This window comes from Leucopleurus acutus (assembly GCF_964270905.1).
Source record: "Leucopleurus acutus genome assembly, chromosome: X".
In the NCBI taxonomy this organism is placed as follows: Eukaryota; Metazoa; Chordata; class Mammalia; order Artiodactyla; family Delphinidae; genus Leucopleurus; species Leucopleurus acutus.
Genome location: NC_139148.1, coordinates 63,471,347 through 63,489,971, shown reverse-complemented (window position 1 = coordinate 63,489,971; position 18,625 = coordinate 63,471,347). Strand labels below are relative to the sequence as shown.

The window sequence follows — 18,625 nt, the reverse complement described above, 5'->3', positions numbered from 1 at the left end:
ATGTTCCAATTTTTAAATGTTGGCATCTAATTAATGAATGTTGTTAAACAATGTTCAGGTCAAACTAAACATATTGTGGACCTGATTCAGTAAGAGAGCTACCATTTTGTAACTTCTGGCACAGGGTACAGGTGAGTCAAAATAAGACTTCCTTTCCTCTAGACTAGAAAAAATGCCTAAAGGGAATGTAAAGAGGACTTCAATGCTGTGTGTGTCCTTAATAAAGGGACATAGCCTCTTTCTCCCCTCCAACTCTGGGCCAAAGTCCTGAGGTCATGGGAAATGAAATGCCAGATGGTTTGGGAGGATTCAAAAGCAGATTCCTGTGGTCCTCCTTTCCTAAATAGAGTTCAGCACTATGATGAGACTCAAGAATTTGTTTGGCTCAGTGTGATATAGGAGTTTCTAGCTGTGTCTTGGCAGACTGGACTGAGATTGCCCCGTTTAGGGGCTGGGAGTGACTGAGTTTATCTTGTTGAGATAGCACAGAGTGACAGAATCAATTTCTAGGAGCCCAAGAGGGTCACAGAAGTTGAAACTCAGCTGAATTGAAAGAGTCTTTCAGATGGGGATGAAGGGTCACACATCAACTCTTATGGAGGTTCATAAAAGAGTGCATCTTCAATTATAAAACCAGTTACATTTCTTTTACTGGGTTTGAGTTTATGGATCAAAAACTATACCCTCTACACTACCTTTTCTGCTATAAATTCTATCACATCCTAGGTTTGATATGTAGTATTGTCATTACTGTTATTTTGTAAATCACTTTTCATTACAACTTCAATTTTTTCTTGACACAACGGTTACCTCTCCCCATCCCAGGTTTTATTTAGAATTTAGAATTTAAATTGCCTTTTCTATTTTACAGAACTTCAGTTGTTTTTCAGATCTGATTTTTTAAAATTGGTCGCAGCATATGAAATTGAATGTATTCATATCTGGGAAAACACATTTTTCGGAAATTCCTAAACATAAATATAATTTTCATACCTGTGAAAATGTGTGTTTTTGAAATTACAAAAGCCCCTATCTATGTTTAATCTTAATGTTTTTACCTGTTTTCTTAGATTTTTAAAAATATGTAAGTCCAAACTTTATCACCAATATCTTTATGTCCACAATTTGCTGCTAAGGTTTTTTTGTTTGGTTGTTTTCTCATTGCTCTCTCTCAAAGCTACTTATACACGTTATACATATTTTTCTGTTTTATTTTCATAAACTATACACTCTCTGTAAGACCAGATAGAGATGTCTTTCAATGTTATTTAAGAGGTAATGAGGTCAAATAAATCAAAGCAATCGATATATAATAAAGTTACTTTGGCAAAGTCACAGACATTTCTAGAATCAGCTTTATTTGTGCAATGAATCTCTGAGATGTCGCCTCCTCAGGGTGCCTTGTGTATCTAAGACAGAAACATAGGTCCCCCCCCACACACACATTCTCTATCCTTTTACCTGGTGTTCTTTTTTTTCTCGATAGCAATTTATCTTTATCTGACACACTATTTTACTTGTTAATAGATTCCAGGCTTGTGTTTGCAAACTTGGTCTGATTTGTTCACAGATATTTCTCCAGCTTTTCTGGCAGTGGCTGGCACACAGTAGCTCTTAATTAAATGTTAAATCAAAATGCCTCCAAAGAATCTAGAAACTGCCTAATGCTCAGGATGTTCAATGACTGGAGTTATCAGTGGTGCAGAAACACATTAATTATAAGACATCTACAAGTGAATAACTTTTTCTGAGATTTTTTTTCCCAGCCCTTTCCTCTTTTACCTTTGTAATTAAAGCTCACTGGCCTGAGAGTAGCCTCAGTCTATCAACCTTTGGTCAGAGAAGAGGTTTCAGAGAAAACAACACAATTATCACGCAGCAAAAGGAGTAGGGGTGGGGAGGAACAAAGGGAAAAGTTAAGTGGTAGCCTCAATGGGGCATTCCCGGGCTAGATGTCCAGGTTCGCCCAGCGGTAGCAGTTGACCTCGCTTCTTTTGCTGCAGTTGATGACAGTTGATGGCCATGTGGCTGGTCTCGCCACAACGGTAGCACTTGACTCGGGCACAGTGTTTCTGAATGTGGCCATATTCGCCACAAGAGTAGCACTTCTGCCCCTCCTGATGGTCACAATCACAGGCCAGATGCCCTGGTCTGCCACAGGTGTAACAGCACTGCTGTCTTTCTCGCTTAGGCTTAACACAGTCTTTGGTGATGTGGCCACTTGTCTCACAGTTGGAGCAGATGTCATTGAGAAGGTTACAGTTCTTAGCATGATGACCAGGCTCACTGCAGCGGTAAACAGATGACAGGTAGGGTGGCAGAACTTCACTGAGCACCTCGGCCACCACCTCTAGCTCCGTGCCCTCGAGCTCCTCCTCCTTTAGGGCCAGAGTGTCCACACTTGAAGCATTCCTTGCTGTTCATGGCTGCAGTGAGATCTTCAGGTGAGCGGTCCCACTGCTGCCCCGGAAGCCCCAACAAAACTCCCCTTACGGAGGTTTAAACAGAAGTGGCTGTTTTTCTTGAGGGGCCTCAGCGACGTCACACAGGGTTTGCACACGGCCCCATTCTTGTGTCACAGGCGTTCTAGTAGTCAGCTCCTTCCCGCCTGACTTTCCTGCTGTCCTTGAAGCCCAAAGCCCGTCTCAGGGGCGTTTTCCGTTTTTTGTTCGTTTATTTTTGTTTTTGTGTGTTAAATAAACACTTCTTGGGTCGTTAAGTTTGAGTTTGAATCTGTTCTTGTTCAGAAAATGTGCCTTGTAGGATTTCTTATAATTAAGGCTTAGGCCTTCTTTGTGGTCCAGTAGATGACCAGTTTTTATATATGTGCTTTGGACATAGGAAAGATATGTGTGAGATGTATCTAATCCAGTAAATGAAAGAAATTATAACAAATTAGAGTAACCCATTTGGGGGGGGATTAAAAAATAAAATACAAACGTCCATAAAGATATGAGATACATAAGATAGAAAAAAAATGTGTAAAATGCTACAGGGAGATTTACTCACAATTTAGCCTGTTTTATTTCAGGAATCTAAGTTTTCAACATAATCACCACCATTTAAGTTGTAAAACAACATAATTGAAGCACTCAGTATAAAGAATATGATGTTCTTTGGAAAATAAATTACAAAATCTTAATTTAAATATTGGACAGGGCTTCCCTGGTGGCGCAGTGGTTGAGAGTCTGCCTGCCAATGCAGGGGACACGGGTTTGTGTCCCAGTCCAGGAAGATCCCACATGCAAAAAAAAAAAAAAAAAAAAAAAAGAATAAATATTGGACAGATTTCCTCTCTGTTTTCTCAATTATTTATTATATAAATCTCATAAGGATTTATGGACATGTCCACTTATATAGATATAGAAATATGTATGGAAAACTAGACACCAAAATATCCAACTGTAGCTATTTTGGGGCTATAAGATTGAACAGGACTTTTTTCTCCTTATTTTCCTTCTCTGTATTTTACACTTTTTGAAATGACTTTAGGTTGTGTAATTTTAAAAATCCACAATAAATATTTTTCTTTAAGTTACTAGCTAGCTATGTTTTGCATATGAATTTTTTTCAGGAAGCCAGTACAAATGTATTTGGTAAAACATAGACGTGAGAATAATGAATGTAGCAATTGCCCTTTATTTTCAATATGACTTGATTGGAATGTGCAACTGGTTTCATAAATGCAACCACAAAGAAAACTGTTTTCAAAAATTAATAAAAGTTATAGCCAAAGAGGATGAGCAGTTGCCACATATAGAGTAGTGGAATGAGTTTTATTCCTAAACAATTAAATGATGCAGCATAAATGGTTTCAAATGGCAAAAATTCTCTCTGTGTTTTAAAATTTGATATATGTTTATTAAATTAGCCATATTAACTATCATATTTAAACCCCTGTTTAGATTTATAGTTATATTAAAGTAATTCATGCCCATAGTTTAAAGCATTGATTTTCAAAAAGGTTTAATTGAGACAAGAAGGAAGAAATGCATTTTACATCACAATAGAGGATATGTGTAAAAAATGCTGGTAGTAACCCATTAAATTAATCTTTCAATTCACTAAATGATTTTTACTCATAGTTTGACTGATAACTATAAACAATGCTTATGCTTATGTTATGACTTCTTGATGTTTCAATTTTAGACATTATCTATGCTTTTCCATTTCAGAGAATGAACATTTAGCCCTCTTTTACCTACACCATCTTTTGGTACACTTCATGTGCTTGCATTCCACTCACCCTCCCACCCTTGCACCTTTCTCCTAATATTGATTGGGTCAATAGCCAACATTTACATAATTATAACTATGCAAATGCTACTCATGGCTGAGCCATATTGAATTTTGTCAAATGCTTTTTTTGCATCTCTTGAGTTTGCCTTGACTTCTTGCATTTGCTAGAACCACCAGTAGATTTTTGAATATAAGTTGTGAAAGTGCATATCCTTGTCTTGTTCCTGATCTTAAGGGGAAAGCTTTCAGTCTCATCATTAAGTATGATGTCAGCTGTGGGCTTTTGGTAGATACCCTTTATCAGGTTGAGGAAGTTCCTTCCTATTCCTAATTTATTAAGCACTTTTTTAAAACATGTAAGTGCATTGGATTTTCTTCTATGGCTATTCTTCTGTGGCTATTCAGATGATCATGTGGTTTTGCCCTTTATTACTATTGGATTTGGTTTGCTAGTACTTTGTTGAGGATTTTTGCAACTACACTGATAAGGAATATTAATCTGTAGAAGTTTTAAAATTTTTATTCTCGTGATATCTCTGTCTGGTTGTCATTTCAAAGTAATACTGACCTCAAAGGATGATTTTGGAGGGCTTCCCATCTCTCCTATTTTTTGGAATAATTTGTAAAGAATTTATACTATTTCTCCTTGAAATGTTTGCACAATTTCACTAGTGAAGCTATTTTAGCCTGGGCTTTTCTTGTGGGAAGTTTTAAAATTACGAATTTAGTCTCTTAACTTGTTATAGGTATATTCAGATTTTCTGTTTCTTCTTGAGGCACTTTGGGCAATTTGTGTCTTTCTGAGAATTTGTTGATTTCATCTAGGTTATTTAATTTATTGGCATACAGTTGTTCATAATATTCCCTTATACTTCTTTTATTTCTGTGAAGTCAATACTGATGAACACTCTTGCATTCCTGATTTTAGAAATTTGATTCTTACCTCTCTTTTTCTTCATCAGTCCAGCTGAAGGGTTTTTTTCAATTTTGCTGATCTTTTCAAAGAACCAACTTTTGGTTTTGTTGACTTTCTCTATTGTTTTTCTATTCTCTATTTCATTTATTTTCACTCTTATTTCCTCAGTTTTTTTTTTTTTTTTTTTTTTTTTTTTTTTTTTTTGCGGTGTGCGGGCCTCCCACTGCCGTGGCCTCTCCCGTTGCAGAGCACAGGCTCCGGACGCGCAGGCCCAGCGGCCATGGCTCACGGGCCCAGCCGCTCCGCTGCACGCGGGACCCTCCCAGACCGGGGCACGAACCCGTGCCCCCTGCATCGGCAGGCGGACTCTCAACCACTGCGCCACCAGGGAAGCCCTCCTCAGTTTTATATCCTTGTAATGCTAGCTACTACAGAATTAAGGCCAGTCTTATGTCAGATTTAGTCAATGTACAATTTGGCAAGGCAAAGCTGTATTCAAGGGACTGATAGAGTATTCTTGACTATTTTTCATTCCTGTACCCCAACCTCAATTCATGGTGTTCACAGGTTTGAGGAGATCCTCTGTATTTGGATTCTTCACAGGAACAGAACCAACATGATATCTCTATATCTATCTATCTATTGAGAGAGATTATCTATCTATGGATATATGTATATATATCTTTTATATAATATATAAATAAATATTCATTTACTTATTTTAAGGAATTGGTTCACTTCATTATGGAGGCTGGGAAGTCCAAAGTCTGCAGGGTGGGCTAGCAGGCTGAAGACCTAGCGAAGAGCCAGTGTTGTAGTTCAAGTCCAAAGACTGTCCACTGGCAGATTCTCTCTTGCTCAGGGAAGGTTAGTCTTTTGTTCTATTCAGGCCTTCAACTGATGGATGAGGCCCACCCACATTATGGCAAACAATCTGCTTTACTCAAAGTCCACTGATTTAAATGTTAATCTCATCTAAAAATACCCTCACAGAAATATCCAGAATAATATTTGGCCATGTGTCTGGGCACCATGACCCAGCCAAGTTGGCACATAAAATTAACTATCATATTTTCTAAAGAGGGTCATTCTTCTAAAAAATGTATTGGGTGGGGAATAAAAGGGAATCAGAGCCTCAGAGTGTTAGTGTGGAGGTAGTAGAGGTCTCCAGATTTTTTCTTTACCACTCCTGAGGAAATGCAAAGTTCAGAAAAATGCGTAGGTCCAGGACCCAAAGTATTTTATAGCATTCAAGATTTACAAGCTGTGCCTCTTTCTTGAATTTCTCTTCAGATTGGACATAGTAGATTAGGGAAGTTTTGTCAAAGGGAAGAGAAGTGGAAAGGGCAAGTAACTGCATCTGCAATTATTATTATGTGCTGACCTCAATTTTAGAATACTTTAAAAAATGGAATGTTGTCCATTTGTTAAAATGATAAAGATGATATTTAGGACCATGTCAAAATATTTAAAACAACACTATATTAAAATGTCGATGTTAAAACATTACATATTTAAGCAAAAATTGAAAGAACACAAAGATATGATAATGGACATAAGGTTTCATTTGGGGGTGATGAAAAATTCTAAAATTGTGGTGATGGCCATACAGCTGTGAATATACTAAAATTCATTGCACTGTACACGTTAAGCTGGTGAATTGTATGACATGTGAATTATATCTCAATAGAACTGTTATAACAAAAAAAAGTACACAAAGAAATAAAAGCATTTGTTATAGTGCTGTAGAATTGTGGGCAAAATTCCCTTTTATTATTATTATTATTTGGCCACGCTGTGGCAGCTTGTGGGATCTTAGTTCCCCAACCAGGGACAAAAACCATGCCCCCCGCAGTGGAAGTGCAGAGTCCTAACCACTGGACTGCCAGGGAATTCCCAAAATTCCCTTTTAACTTTTGTGCAATAATAAATGATTCTTTTAATTTAGGAGTGAGGTTTTTTATACTACTATAACTTCAAGCATTTCTATTTTTCTCTTTTTTTTCTTTCTGCATATTGCACATTGTTGTATATAACCTTTTTGTGCATATTAGGCAAAAAATAATCTTCCATTATGTCTCCAAATAATGTTAATATGACATTCCTAACAATTAGAGAGGATGATGATGTACACATTTTATGGGTCTCAGAATTTATAGAATTGTGGGTTCTTAGTTTTTGGTATTTCCAAACTGGCTTTCTTAGAAAGCAAGAACCAGCCACCAAAGTAAAACATCATAATGAGAAACAAAATGTTATTTTGTATTCTCTCCTTCTCACATCCGAAAAGGAATCTATTTCAGAGCCTGTTGAATAAATGATGCCACTTCTCTTAAGATTAATTTGTGAATTTCTCACAGGAGACAGGAACAAGCCTTGCATCTAGCACCAAAGTACACTGAACAGTATTTTTAATGTTCAGACAATACCAGGGTTGTGAAGAGAAAGAAAAAGGTGTTGCATACTCCTTCTTCCCCCCAAACTGATGGAACACCCTTTCCCTTTTTGCTCTGTGCATAGGGTCTTTTGGTCCCCTGCCTCTGGGTTTCCTCTGTGGGTTCATCACTAACCAGGCGTTGTTTGCCCAACATTAGCTGGTTGGGCTCAGCTTGAGAGCTTCTTTGGAGAAGATTGTGTGGATACAATATCTTTTAAACAGCATTTTTTGCCGTATGTTTTACAACTTGCAACATCAGACACACAAGGGGAGGAGTAAGAGGCCCAATAGGGCTGCAGACCAGGCAAGGCCAAGAATACACGGGTAAGGCCACTAAGGATAACAGAGCGAATAAAGGCAGCCAACTGGCAATGAAATGGTGGGCTAAGAACAGAAGAGGGACTGACGAAGGAAGATGGGCTGAGGGAAGGATGGTGGTGAAAACGGGTGTAACCAAGAGGAAGAAAGGTTGAAGAAGCAGGATGGGCCAGGGACCTGGGCGAGGGGGAACACCGGAGGGTCAGCCTCAGGGAAAGCTGGGGCTAGGTGGAGGGGTGGGGAGAAGAGGGCGGGCTCAGCGCATGCGCCTGAAGCACACTGCGGCGATGCTGGAGAGGCGGCGCTGTCTGGGCATCGGCGCTGTCTGGGCATCTGCGCTGCGGCTGGAGGTACGGCTGGTCCTCTGCCTGCTGTCCACTGCCACCTTGGTCTGCTCTTGCCACCCTGGCGCCGCGAACTCTGTGCCGCCTCTCCCTTCACCCTGTCTTGGGACGGCCGGCGCTAAGAATTCATGCTATGACCTTCGATGCAGCCAGGAGGTAAAGGAACGACATAGGGGAAGAACATGGAGGGCGGCGGAGGGAACTCGGCCCAGGGGGATCCTTAATTTGTGTGTTCTCCCGGTTCACGAGAGGAAAAAATGGGGGACAGTACGCGCCTCAGACCTACAAAAGGATGTTGAGCATTTACTTCCCATTGTGTAAGTAATACAGACTTCTTTCCATTAATCAGGGTTGAGGCACCTGGGCGTCGGCATTTTCCATAACGTTCCTTGCTTTAAAATTTTTTGGAGTTCCTCATATGCAGTAGAAGGTGTATTTAAAGGTCGAGGTTGTAGGACTAGGAGATTATGATAGCTTTCTTTGCCTTTGTTCAGTGTGGTGGCTCTTATTACGGAATCCGAGGGTACTCTAAGCCCCTCCCTGAGGGTCGGGATGGATTCTATCTGGATCTGGCATCTGCTCTGCAAGCAATGACGTCTTTCCCGTATTCCACTTCCTAGTTTATCACACCTACCCCCATTAGGGAAGGCTGGTAATGGCTCTCCTTGATTGAGCACTGGGGCACAACTATAGCAAGAAACACATCCATATATCATCAGGCACTTTTATATAAAAAACTGAGGTGGGAGGACAGACGCGGTGCGCACGTGCATTTGAGAGTGTGGGGATGCGCGGCGCGGTAGCGTGCAGGTATGCAGTCATCCTTTGGTAACCGCGGAGGATTGGTTGCAGGACCCCCGCGGATACCAAAATCCGCGGATGCTCGAGTCGCCTAGGTAGAACGGCATAGTATAGTCAGTCCTCCGTATCCGCGGAGGGTCCACTGTATTTGAGGTCTGATGTCTGTGGGGGTGGGGTGGGGGGGCGACCATTGGGGAGAGCGGGAGGTACGCACGCGCAAGGCTTGGGGCAGGGGGATGGGTCGAATGCGTATTAAGGAAAGCAAAGTTGCCGGTAGTTGATAGGCGCGGAAGGGAAGAGTGAAGGTGCACATGCGCATTCGAGACGACTTTGTGACGGCTTTAACGGGAGGAGGGGAGAGGCGCGCATGCGTATTTCAAACGGAATGACGGGGAGGGGAGGTGCGTAGCGTACGTGTAATTAAGATTGCAAAATGGCGAGGGGGGAGGTAAGTTGTCTTTTTGCTTGGCCATCTTGGGCTAGGAGGGCCTGCAGAGGAGCAGATCGACCTTTCTAATTGGGTGAGGGGGTTTAGCCTGAGTTGGAGTTGTCTTAGGCTGTGGCCAGATCCACCAGATAATAACCCAGAATCTTAGCCCCTCTCTGGCCTATAGATAATGTGGGTTTAAAAATGCGGAGGCGATGATGACTTTACAAAAGGTTACGGCAGCAGGCTGTGTGTAGAAAATGCGTAAAACGGGAGCACTTGGAGACAAGGCCACATTCGGGCAGTACGCCTCTGGAGGGCTCTCTGTCGGACTTGCAGATCGTGGGCCGGTGTCCTTGGCTCTGGACACGTTCTCTCATTCCATCAGAGTAGCAGAACCCAGCGGTTGCAATATTGTGAGAACCTACTGATTGTCAGAAGCCCTTGTTTTTCTCCCCTTGAGGTTGTAGGGGTGAGGATTTGGCTGTTTCCAAGTGCTTGTTCCACTTTGCTTTAAACCTAGGATTTAGGCAAATGATAATGGTGGTATGAAGGTGACCTCGGTTCACGCCCTTTCTTCTAAATTATTTTTTTCTGTAGAACTTTGAGCACGGTTTCGTCTAGGGGGACTATTTTTTTTTTAGGCAGCAGCACTGTCATGGCTCTTAGAGGGCTGTCAGTAAGGATCTACTGTTAATTGCTAAAACTAGTAATTTAGCAGTTAGATATATAGAAGAAAGGGCACAGGATTCAAAATTGAGATAGGTCTTTTCAGTAATCCTAGCTGTGATCTCATACGGTCATTTTCCTTCTTTGGGCCTGTTTCCCTATCTATAATAATAATTATGCTTAAACGTCTTTGGAGCTTAAACTGTGTGCCAAGTACTGGGTCTACATGCTTTTACACATGCCTTAACTAATTTAGTACTCTGGACAGTCTTATGAAATAGCAGTACCGTTATTCATCTTTTACAAGTGAGAAATTTGAGGGACACAGGTAAAGTAAATCCAAGGCTTTATATCCGTTTGAATGACTGAGACTGGATTTTTATCCAGGTACTGTGGCTTCGGAATCCTGTGCTCTTAAACATTATATTTATCCACCAAAATCATGGGGCAAATTTAAAGGACCCTTCTTTTATGGTTTCAAATTTTATTTGTAACTTATCTATGATGTATAAGAAAGGAGACCTGTTTCCTGATTTTTATTCAGTGCATTGTACAGGGTTACATATGTTGAAGACAAAAAGTAAAGAATTGGTTTGGAGCCTAGTGGGGTGGCCATCCTTACCTACCCTTGTCTTCTGTGCTTTTTGTTCTGCAGAGGGTTTAAAATGGCCGACTGCGGCAGGCTGGACACACCCTTCTTGTTTTGCCTGATTTGAGATCTGGTCTGACGCTTTGAGACAACCAGTCATTTACCGCAGTAGAGATTTTTTCCTTACCCATTATTAATATTTTGGTGTTAATACCAAGGTTCAATAGTAAAGGAGAGGGTACTGTTTTTCTTTCTTATAATAAAAGAGAATACATGGATTTCTTTTATTATTTGGTTGGGATAGATTCATTGAAGCGGAATTACTGTGTCAAAGGGTATGAACATTTTTAACACTTAATATGTATTGCCAAGTTTCTTCCTGAAAAGGTTGTACCAATTTTTACCCACACAAGCTTTGAGTAGTATTTATTAAAAACATTATTTTAATGGATTAAAAAAACAGTATTTAATTTTGCATTTCTTTGGTTGTAAGTTTGGATTCTGTTTTCCTCTATATGTTCCTTAGCAGTTTTATTTTCTTCCATGTGATGTTAGTTCATGTCTTATACTGATTTATCTGTTGGAGTTTTTAGTTTAGCGTTTACTATTGTTATCTATTTGAATGTGTTTTGTAAATAAAGGCTCTTACTCAGATTTCTGTAATGTTAGAAATATGTACTACAGGTTATTGTTTGCCTTTTAATTTTTGTTTCTAAATTTTTGGTTAGTAGAAATTTGAAATTGTGGTCAAATCACTCTATCTTCTGTTTCGTGATTTTTCTTCCATTAAGTTTGAATAGTTCCCTCAATGTAGAAATTTGGTAAATACCCATTGTAGCTTCATCTGAAGATAACCATCAAGTATGAGGGAAAAAGATCCATAATTTCACCACCCAGAGATAACCAGTGTTAATAAATGTGTTCACTTTTTTCATTCTTTCTGAATTTTTCTACAGTGATCACATATTTGTACTATTTTATATGGTGTTTTGTGTTTATAATGTGCATTTTTCCATGTTAAACATTTCTGTGATTGTCATTGAATGGTTTCATGATATTTTGTTGTATGGAAGTAGCTTAAGATTTTCAGTATTTTAAATTATGTAATTAATGTCTTTTCATTTAGTTTTTATTGTTTATCTATTTTGAGTTATTTCTTTATAGAACAGAGTTCAGAATTAGCATTATTCATCAAATAGTTTGAACATTGTAAAGACCTGCCAAATAGCATTCCAAACGTTGTCAATTTTTGTACGCAGTCATTTAGGTACATAAAATTTTTTTTACTTACTTTATATGTAAAAGAATGGTATCTTTGATTTATGGTACATTTCTCTGATTATTGCTGAGGCTGGACTCTTAAATGTTAATTGATAGCTCCTATTTCCTTTTATGAACTATTCGACTTGGGTCTGAATGTTATCTATTTGTAAGAGCTCTATATTATGTGTTCTGTGTGAGAATCTATTACCCCTTGTCATTTGTTGCAAATGACAAACCTCATTTGTTGCACATACACTCCTGGTATATGTTTGTTGCCATTGAGTATGAAGAAATGTTTGTGATTCCAAAGAAAACTGCTGCATGGAATACATGTCAAATTCTTGGTAGCCATTTTGAAATAACATTTATTTGTTCTTTAAATAGATAACCATTTCTTTTCATCTAAAAGGAAAGCACTATTTGCTGTACAGCAGTGATGCTCCCTCGTTATGGGTGTGGGGAGAAGACATGGCAACATTTTGTCCTTAATAAGACATGGCAACCAAGTAGACAAGACACAAAACAGTAGTCCCCCTCCCCCTATCCATTCGGGGACTGGTGTTCTCTTGAATATTTATGAGTGATCTGGGGGAGGATATGGACATAGTGGAATGTTCACATTTGTAGATAACACGGAACTCTTTGGAGATGTAAAATGGTAATAGGAACAAACCACAACACCTGAGAAGACATTGTGCTTGTGGGCTGACAATTGGCAGAATGGAACAGGGTAGATAAGAGCAGTGTAATGACTTTAGGGGAAACTAGTATGTTAAGCATACAAAATAGTGGCCTCAGAGACACTGGGTCCCAAGACAGGGATCTCAGTGTAAGCGGAAACAATTTATTGATGTCATCAGCTCAATTTGCGGTTGCAGAGACAGAAGACCCATTAAAAACTTAGGCCTGGGGCTTCCCTGGTGGCGCAGTGGTTGAGAGTCCGCCTGCCGATGCAGGGGGCATGGGTTCGTGCCCTGGTCCAGGAAGATCCCACAAGCCGCGGAGCGGCTGGGCCCGTGAGCCGTGGCCACTGAGCCTGCGCATCCGGAGCCTGTGCTCCACAACGGGAGAGGCCACAACAGTGAGAGGCCCGCGTACAGCAAAAAACAAACAAACAAACAAAAAAAAACTTAGGCCTTATTAAGAAACAGTATGTGATACACAAAAATTCCATCCTATCTTTGTATAAAATGATCTGAACCAAATGACCAGTTAACACTAGTAATCTCTCCTCAAGGAGTCTCTTACTACCTCTCACTGAATTTTGAGAAGGTGGTGGGAAGAGTGTGTTACCTCTCTGTTTCATTTTTCTTATTTATAATATGGAGGTGATTTAGATTATATATTCTCAAAGGTTTTTTGGGGGGATAAGGTATCTTATTTTGGTTTCCTGAAACTGAGTCTGTTATTTGTGGTTCAAAGAATCTGTTTAATTATATTTATTAGTTAAGCCTTTCTAAATTATTATTCCCACTCCATGAGCTATATACTATCTCTTTTATATTTAGTAACATTCTAATTTTATTTTGTCAGTGAAAGGGGGATTATTGGATTTAGAGGTGTCAAGTGAGCTGTTACTTGCTTTTTGTTATCCAGTTATGCTGGGTTAATTCAGTTAGTTGTAAGCTCCCATGTTTCAGCATTTTGCTAGTTGCAGATGTTAAACTAGGCTTATGCGTGTGGTGGGGAGGTTGACAGATGTATAATAAGCAAAATGAAACAAAACAAAATGAAACAAAGCAACAACAACAGAGCTTGTGTTGTAGAGGAAGTGATTGGGAAGGTCCTTTACTGGAGGTCTGTGCCTATCTTAAGGATGGGAGTCCCATTTTACGTCATGCCAGTGTCTAGTTCCCAAATCCATTTATGATCAGGAGTTAGGGAGAGCCTGGATATTAGAAATAGCCTGAAAGCATTTAACCTTTGGTTTCTACAATTTGTTCCTCCCCTCTCTTGATGTTACAGCCAGCAGCAGCCTGGAGCAGCACCCCCTGGAAAGAAATTTTACATCGGCCATTATAATACAACCTGATAAGTGTTACAGCACTTATCAGGTTGTATTGTAATTGTCTGTGTATATACCTGTCTCCCTTCCTATGTTATCAGTTAGACTGTGAGCTCCTTGAGGGCAGGGACAGTGTCTTCATCTCCAGAGCCCAGCCTGGCACATTAGTAGGCCTCAGTAAATGTTTATTGGATGAATAAATGAATGACTCATCAACAAACATTTATTGTGTGCCTGCTAACGTGATCTCCACAGGCTCTGGACTGTCAACTGTTTTCTTCAAAATGCGTGTGGTCAGAAACTTGCTGTTTCTTTCTAGTTATGTATATATCTTCTCAAGAGTTTCTCATGAGATAATGATATTTTTGTGTTTGCATTTCAGTCCTTGGTATTTACAGATGTTGCTACTATTGCTACTGCTGACAGTCTCTTCCTTGGTGGAACCTGGGTGAAAGCTGCCAGATCAGGAGCTTCATCCTCACTGTCTAGTGTTTGCTAAATGGTTTCTATTTGTAGACTCATCCCCTTTTCACTCCTCAGGTCATCCTCCAAATGGTATTCCCATGTGGGCTCCACATTCTAGATCAGGGGTGGGCAAATACAGCCCATGGGCTGCCTGGTTTTGCAAATAAAGTTCTGTTGGAAAACAGCCATGCTCATTTGTTGATGTGTTGTCTGTGGCCTCTTTGACCTACAACAGCAGAGTTGAGTAGCCACATCAGAGACATGGTGACCCACAAAGTCTGGCCCTAGAAAAAGATTGCCTACCCTTTTTGGAGTATCACTCAACAGTCATGGTTTCATTCCCCTCTCCATTCACCGGAGATAACTTTTAGCATCTCAGAAACTCATTTATTTACTTCATTCATTATTACTTATGACGAGTCTTTTTCCTGTTTTACAGATGGGCCAGCCAGGACACACTTCAAACTAGGAGACTGATTATAAGGCCTCCCCCAGGGTCCTGCAGTCAGTCAGTTATACGGTGTCCTTCAGCATCAAGTTTCGAGCTTCAACCCTAGAAATTAAAATTCCTTTTGTTATATCCTAACTTGAAGCATATGGACATTTCATGCTTTGGTACCTTATGCCTTGCCCCCCTCCTTCCTACACAGCTCTTTGCAATGAAGATATGGGAAATAAGGAATTAATATGAGATAAAGCAGAAAAGTAGGCTGAGGCAAATGTTTAGAGGGTCTGAATGCTAATTTTTAAACTGAGAAATGGGATTTCTGAAACATTCACTTATTCAGACTTATACAGGTAGTGAGCCTGCCCTTCCAAGAGCTTAGGGCCCTTCCCTCAACCCTCTCTAACCCACCGCACGTTGTCTTGGTAACCTGTCTGTGAGTATATTGTCATTCATTTCACTTCATTAAAAAGTTGGAGAGCTCCAAGTCTGATGCAAGAAATGTAGATCTAAAAAAGCAAAATGGAGAGAATATCAGATAGTCTCATTCTAGGAGTAAAATGGAGGGAAAGGCCTTACAGTGTTATTTTCAAGCTGCTTGCTGGATTTTTCCCAGGACTTCATTATGAAAATTTTCATACAGAAAAATTGAAAGAATTGTACAGTGAAAACCCATATACTCACCCCCTAGATGGTACAATTAACATTTTGCTGTATCTGCTTTATTGCATATTCGTCCATCTTTGTTGGGTGGGTTTTTAAAGTACTTGTGTTGTCATTCATTTTGATTTCATCTGTATCTGACCCATTATGGTACAGAAAAATAATCTCTTTTGATTCTTATCTGTATTTTCCAAGATGGTATGGAAACTGCAGCCTAACTACGTACAAGCAGATCTTCCTGGGAATAAGAGTCCTAGGGAGAGAAGACATTTTGTTTCTGAAAGAAAATGGCTGCAGCTCACTGTTGTTTACTGGAAATAATAGGTGAAGGAAAAATGGAAGTCCAGATCCAGTGTCAGTAAATCCTTCCAATAATATACTGCCCTGCACCTCATTCACTTCACTGGCTTTAGGGGGTGGGGGGCAGCTGGTTTTCTGAGCTGCTTCTGCTTTTTCTTTCCTTTAAGAATTGATGAAGGAGAAACAACAAAGTGATATCGAAGTGCCACTGATGTGATAGTCAGCATTAACACAACTCCTTGGAATTTTAGTAAATGGATTTTTAATTTGGACTACTGTCTAATATTCTTTTGGACCTTTTCTGTTAGCAATAGCCACAGAGTCAAAGGAAGCACCATGAACTGAAATCTTATTTATCTTTATCATGAATATGATAATGGTACATGTTACCTGTTTGTGTCTATCTCCCTTCATTTAAGTTCAAGGGCAGAGGCCATATCTTACTCATCTCCTAGTAAAAAATGTCTATATTCATAAAAAATGCAATATTACATTTAACACCTATCACATGGGCAAAGATTAAAAAATGTTATACTAGTGTTGGTGGGATATGTCCAATTTTAGTGTAATCCTTTGTAGGAGCAATTTGGCAATATATATTAGTGGGCAGAATAAATATTGCGTGCCCTTTGACCCAGCAATTTCATTTCTAGGGATATACCCCTAAAATATTCTAAATAAATTCTAAATATTTTTTTAAATGTTCTAAGGGTATTTTAAAAGATTTAGGTATGGGAATGTTCACAATGTTCATAGCAGTAAAAAAAATTGAAAAACTTATCCCTAAATAAGAATTTGAATAAATAAATTTTGGTGTATTCATGTAATAATACAACTTAGGCATTAAAAATGAAAAGTCTTGTAGATGAGTATATGGCTTGGAAAGATGTACCCAGTATATTAATTGAAAGGCTATGGTTTCATCTAATTTTTGTTAAATAAAAATTCATGTTTGTACACGTACATAAAAGTAATTGGAAGCATATACCCCAAGTGTTAAACTTTCTGGGATTTTGTGATTTTTACTTTCTGTGTATTCTTAATGTATTTCTGGAATTTTTTTTTCACAGCGTGTGTTTATGACTTTGAAAGTTAAGACAAACATTGAAACGGTTTCCATTTTGAAATATGCTGACCTGAACAGAAGTGGAATAAATGGGTTGGTTGAGGGGGCTGGAAACTGGAGCAGTTTAGTTTGGAAAAGAGCTGGGCCGGGTGGGAGTAGGGCATGGTGGAAATAAGATCTCTGTCTTTAGAGAAAGGCACTAGCTTAACTACTAACTGTTCTTGGCTCCTTAGTGCAGGCATCTCACGCATCAGGCTTTACACTTACTGTTTATTTCCCAATTAGACCCTGTACACATTCCTTTCCTACCCATGTCCCTCTGGGCTTTCATAAGCTAAATAATTGCTGGTGGCAGCAGCTGCTTATGGGTGTGCAGATCTTGCTCTAGTAACGGCTGCTTTACTTTATCCAATAAAGAGAAGGCTCAAACCCATCAAGGCTGCCTCCTCACCTCCCCCCACCGCCCCCAACACATACCACTTGGCATTATGAATCTTCCCCACCTATGGTGGGAGAGCTTTCTCCTGGGTCTCATGATCACTAGTAGATTATAAGACACTATTATATTTCACTGTGGGTGAAACAGTTAAAAATGAGCCCTGATAAACTGCTCCTTGGGTTTTCCTGGGGTTTGAGGGTTGCCTGCATCTCACTGCAATAACAGGAAACCTAGTTGCACTAGTTGGTGCTGCCAGCATCTAATGATAATAATTAATAGCCTGGGCTTTGGGCCGTCACTGAATTGCTAGATTTCTGGGTTGCTTTTCATGCTAAACAGCTAGGGACTGGGAAACTTAGAGGCAGAAGGCTGCTTCCTTAGGGAAGAAAAGACCCTTTGGGGGTCTTTGGGCCGTCACTGAATTGCTAGATTTCTGGGTTGCTTTTCATGCTAAACAGCTAGGGACTGGGAAACTTAGAGGCAGAAGGCTGCTTCCTTAGGGAAGAAAAGACCCTTTGGGGGTCTTTGGCTTGTCCTGTGTGGGTCTTAGGTCTCAGAGCCCCATTCCTCATGGTTGAGCTTTGGAGGTAGGGGACTAGCCACGGGCCTACCTAGCTCCTTGTGATCCTTTTGGTAACCCACACAGCTGATAAGGGGCAAGATATGTTCTATTACTTTTCAGGTATGGGAAAAGTGAGTCCTGGTGGGAGTTGAGATTGTAAATGACAGGCCTTGGTCCAGAGCCCAGGGTTTTGTTACCTTTCCTCATCAGTGTGAACTAAATGCCATATGATGAGTAGATGGAGATTTAGTTCACTTTTAGGGGGGCCTTTTAGTCAGGAGTATGGAATAAAGGGTCATAATTGCCAGGCATAGAAGGGCCCCTAAGATACCAAGTTTACCTCCATTCAAAGATAGGATATTGATTGAGGTCTAAAGAGGGTAGGTAGCTAGGAGGATCAGCATTAGTTCAGATCTGAGTTCTAACACTTTGGTATAGTTACTTGGTGCCTCTGTACCCAAGTTATCTCATTTAAAATGGAGGCAAGAATCCTTATTAAATAATAATTGTTTGCGTTGCAACAGTCTTTGCCAGATAAAGATAATTGTGATGCTAATAATAGTGCTTAGCAAGAGTGTAATCTGAGGTCCATGGTGTGGACTGGATGACTTGACTATGGTAAAGTAAAATTAAAGCTAGATCTCATACCTTAACTGTTCTTACATTTGTTTCTTCTT

At 39.8% G+C, this 18,625-nt stretch overlaps 1 protein-coding gene and 1 long non-coding RNA gene across 2 annotated transcripts in view; one reads left to right on the top strand and one right to left on the bottom strand.

Annotated features, from left to right (window-relative positions):
• Nucleotides 1-1,916: 1,916 nt before the first annotated feature.
• Nucleotides 1,917-2,424, bottom strand: ZCCHC13 (zinc finger CCHC-type containing 13; the record flags this gene model as incomplete). Its single annotated transcript, XM_082865117.1, is given in 5 exon segments — nt 1,917-1,969; nt 1,972-2,017; nt 2,019-2,297; nt 2,299-2,325; nt 2,329-2,424. Coding segments are annotated over 5 exon segments (501 nt in total).
• Nucleotides 2,425-8,271: 5,847 nt separating this feature from the next.
• Nucleotides 8,272-18,625, top strand: part of LOC309978449 — a 46,114-nt gene continuing 35,760 nt past the window's right edge. Inside the window, exon 1 of the long non-coding RNA XR_014327125.1 lies at nt 8,272-8,410. This is a non-coding gene — a long non-coding RNA (uncharacterized lncRNA). The remainder of the gene's footprint in view (nt 8,411-18,625) is intronic.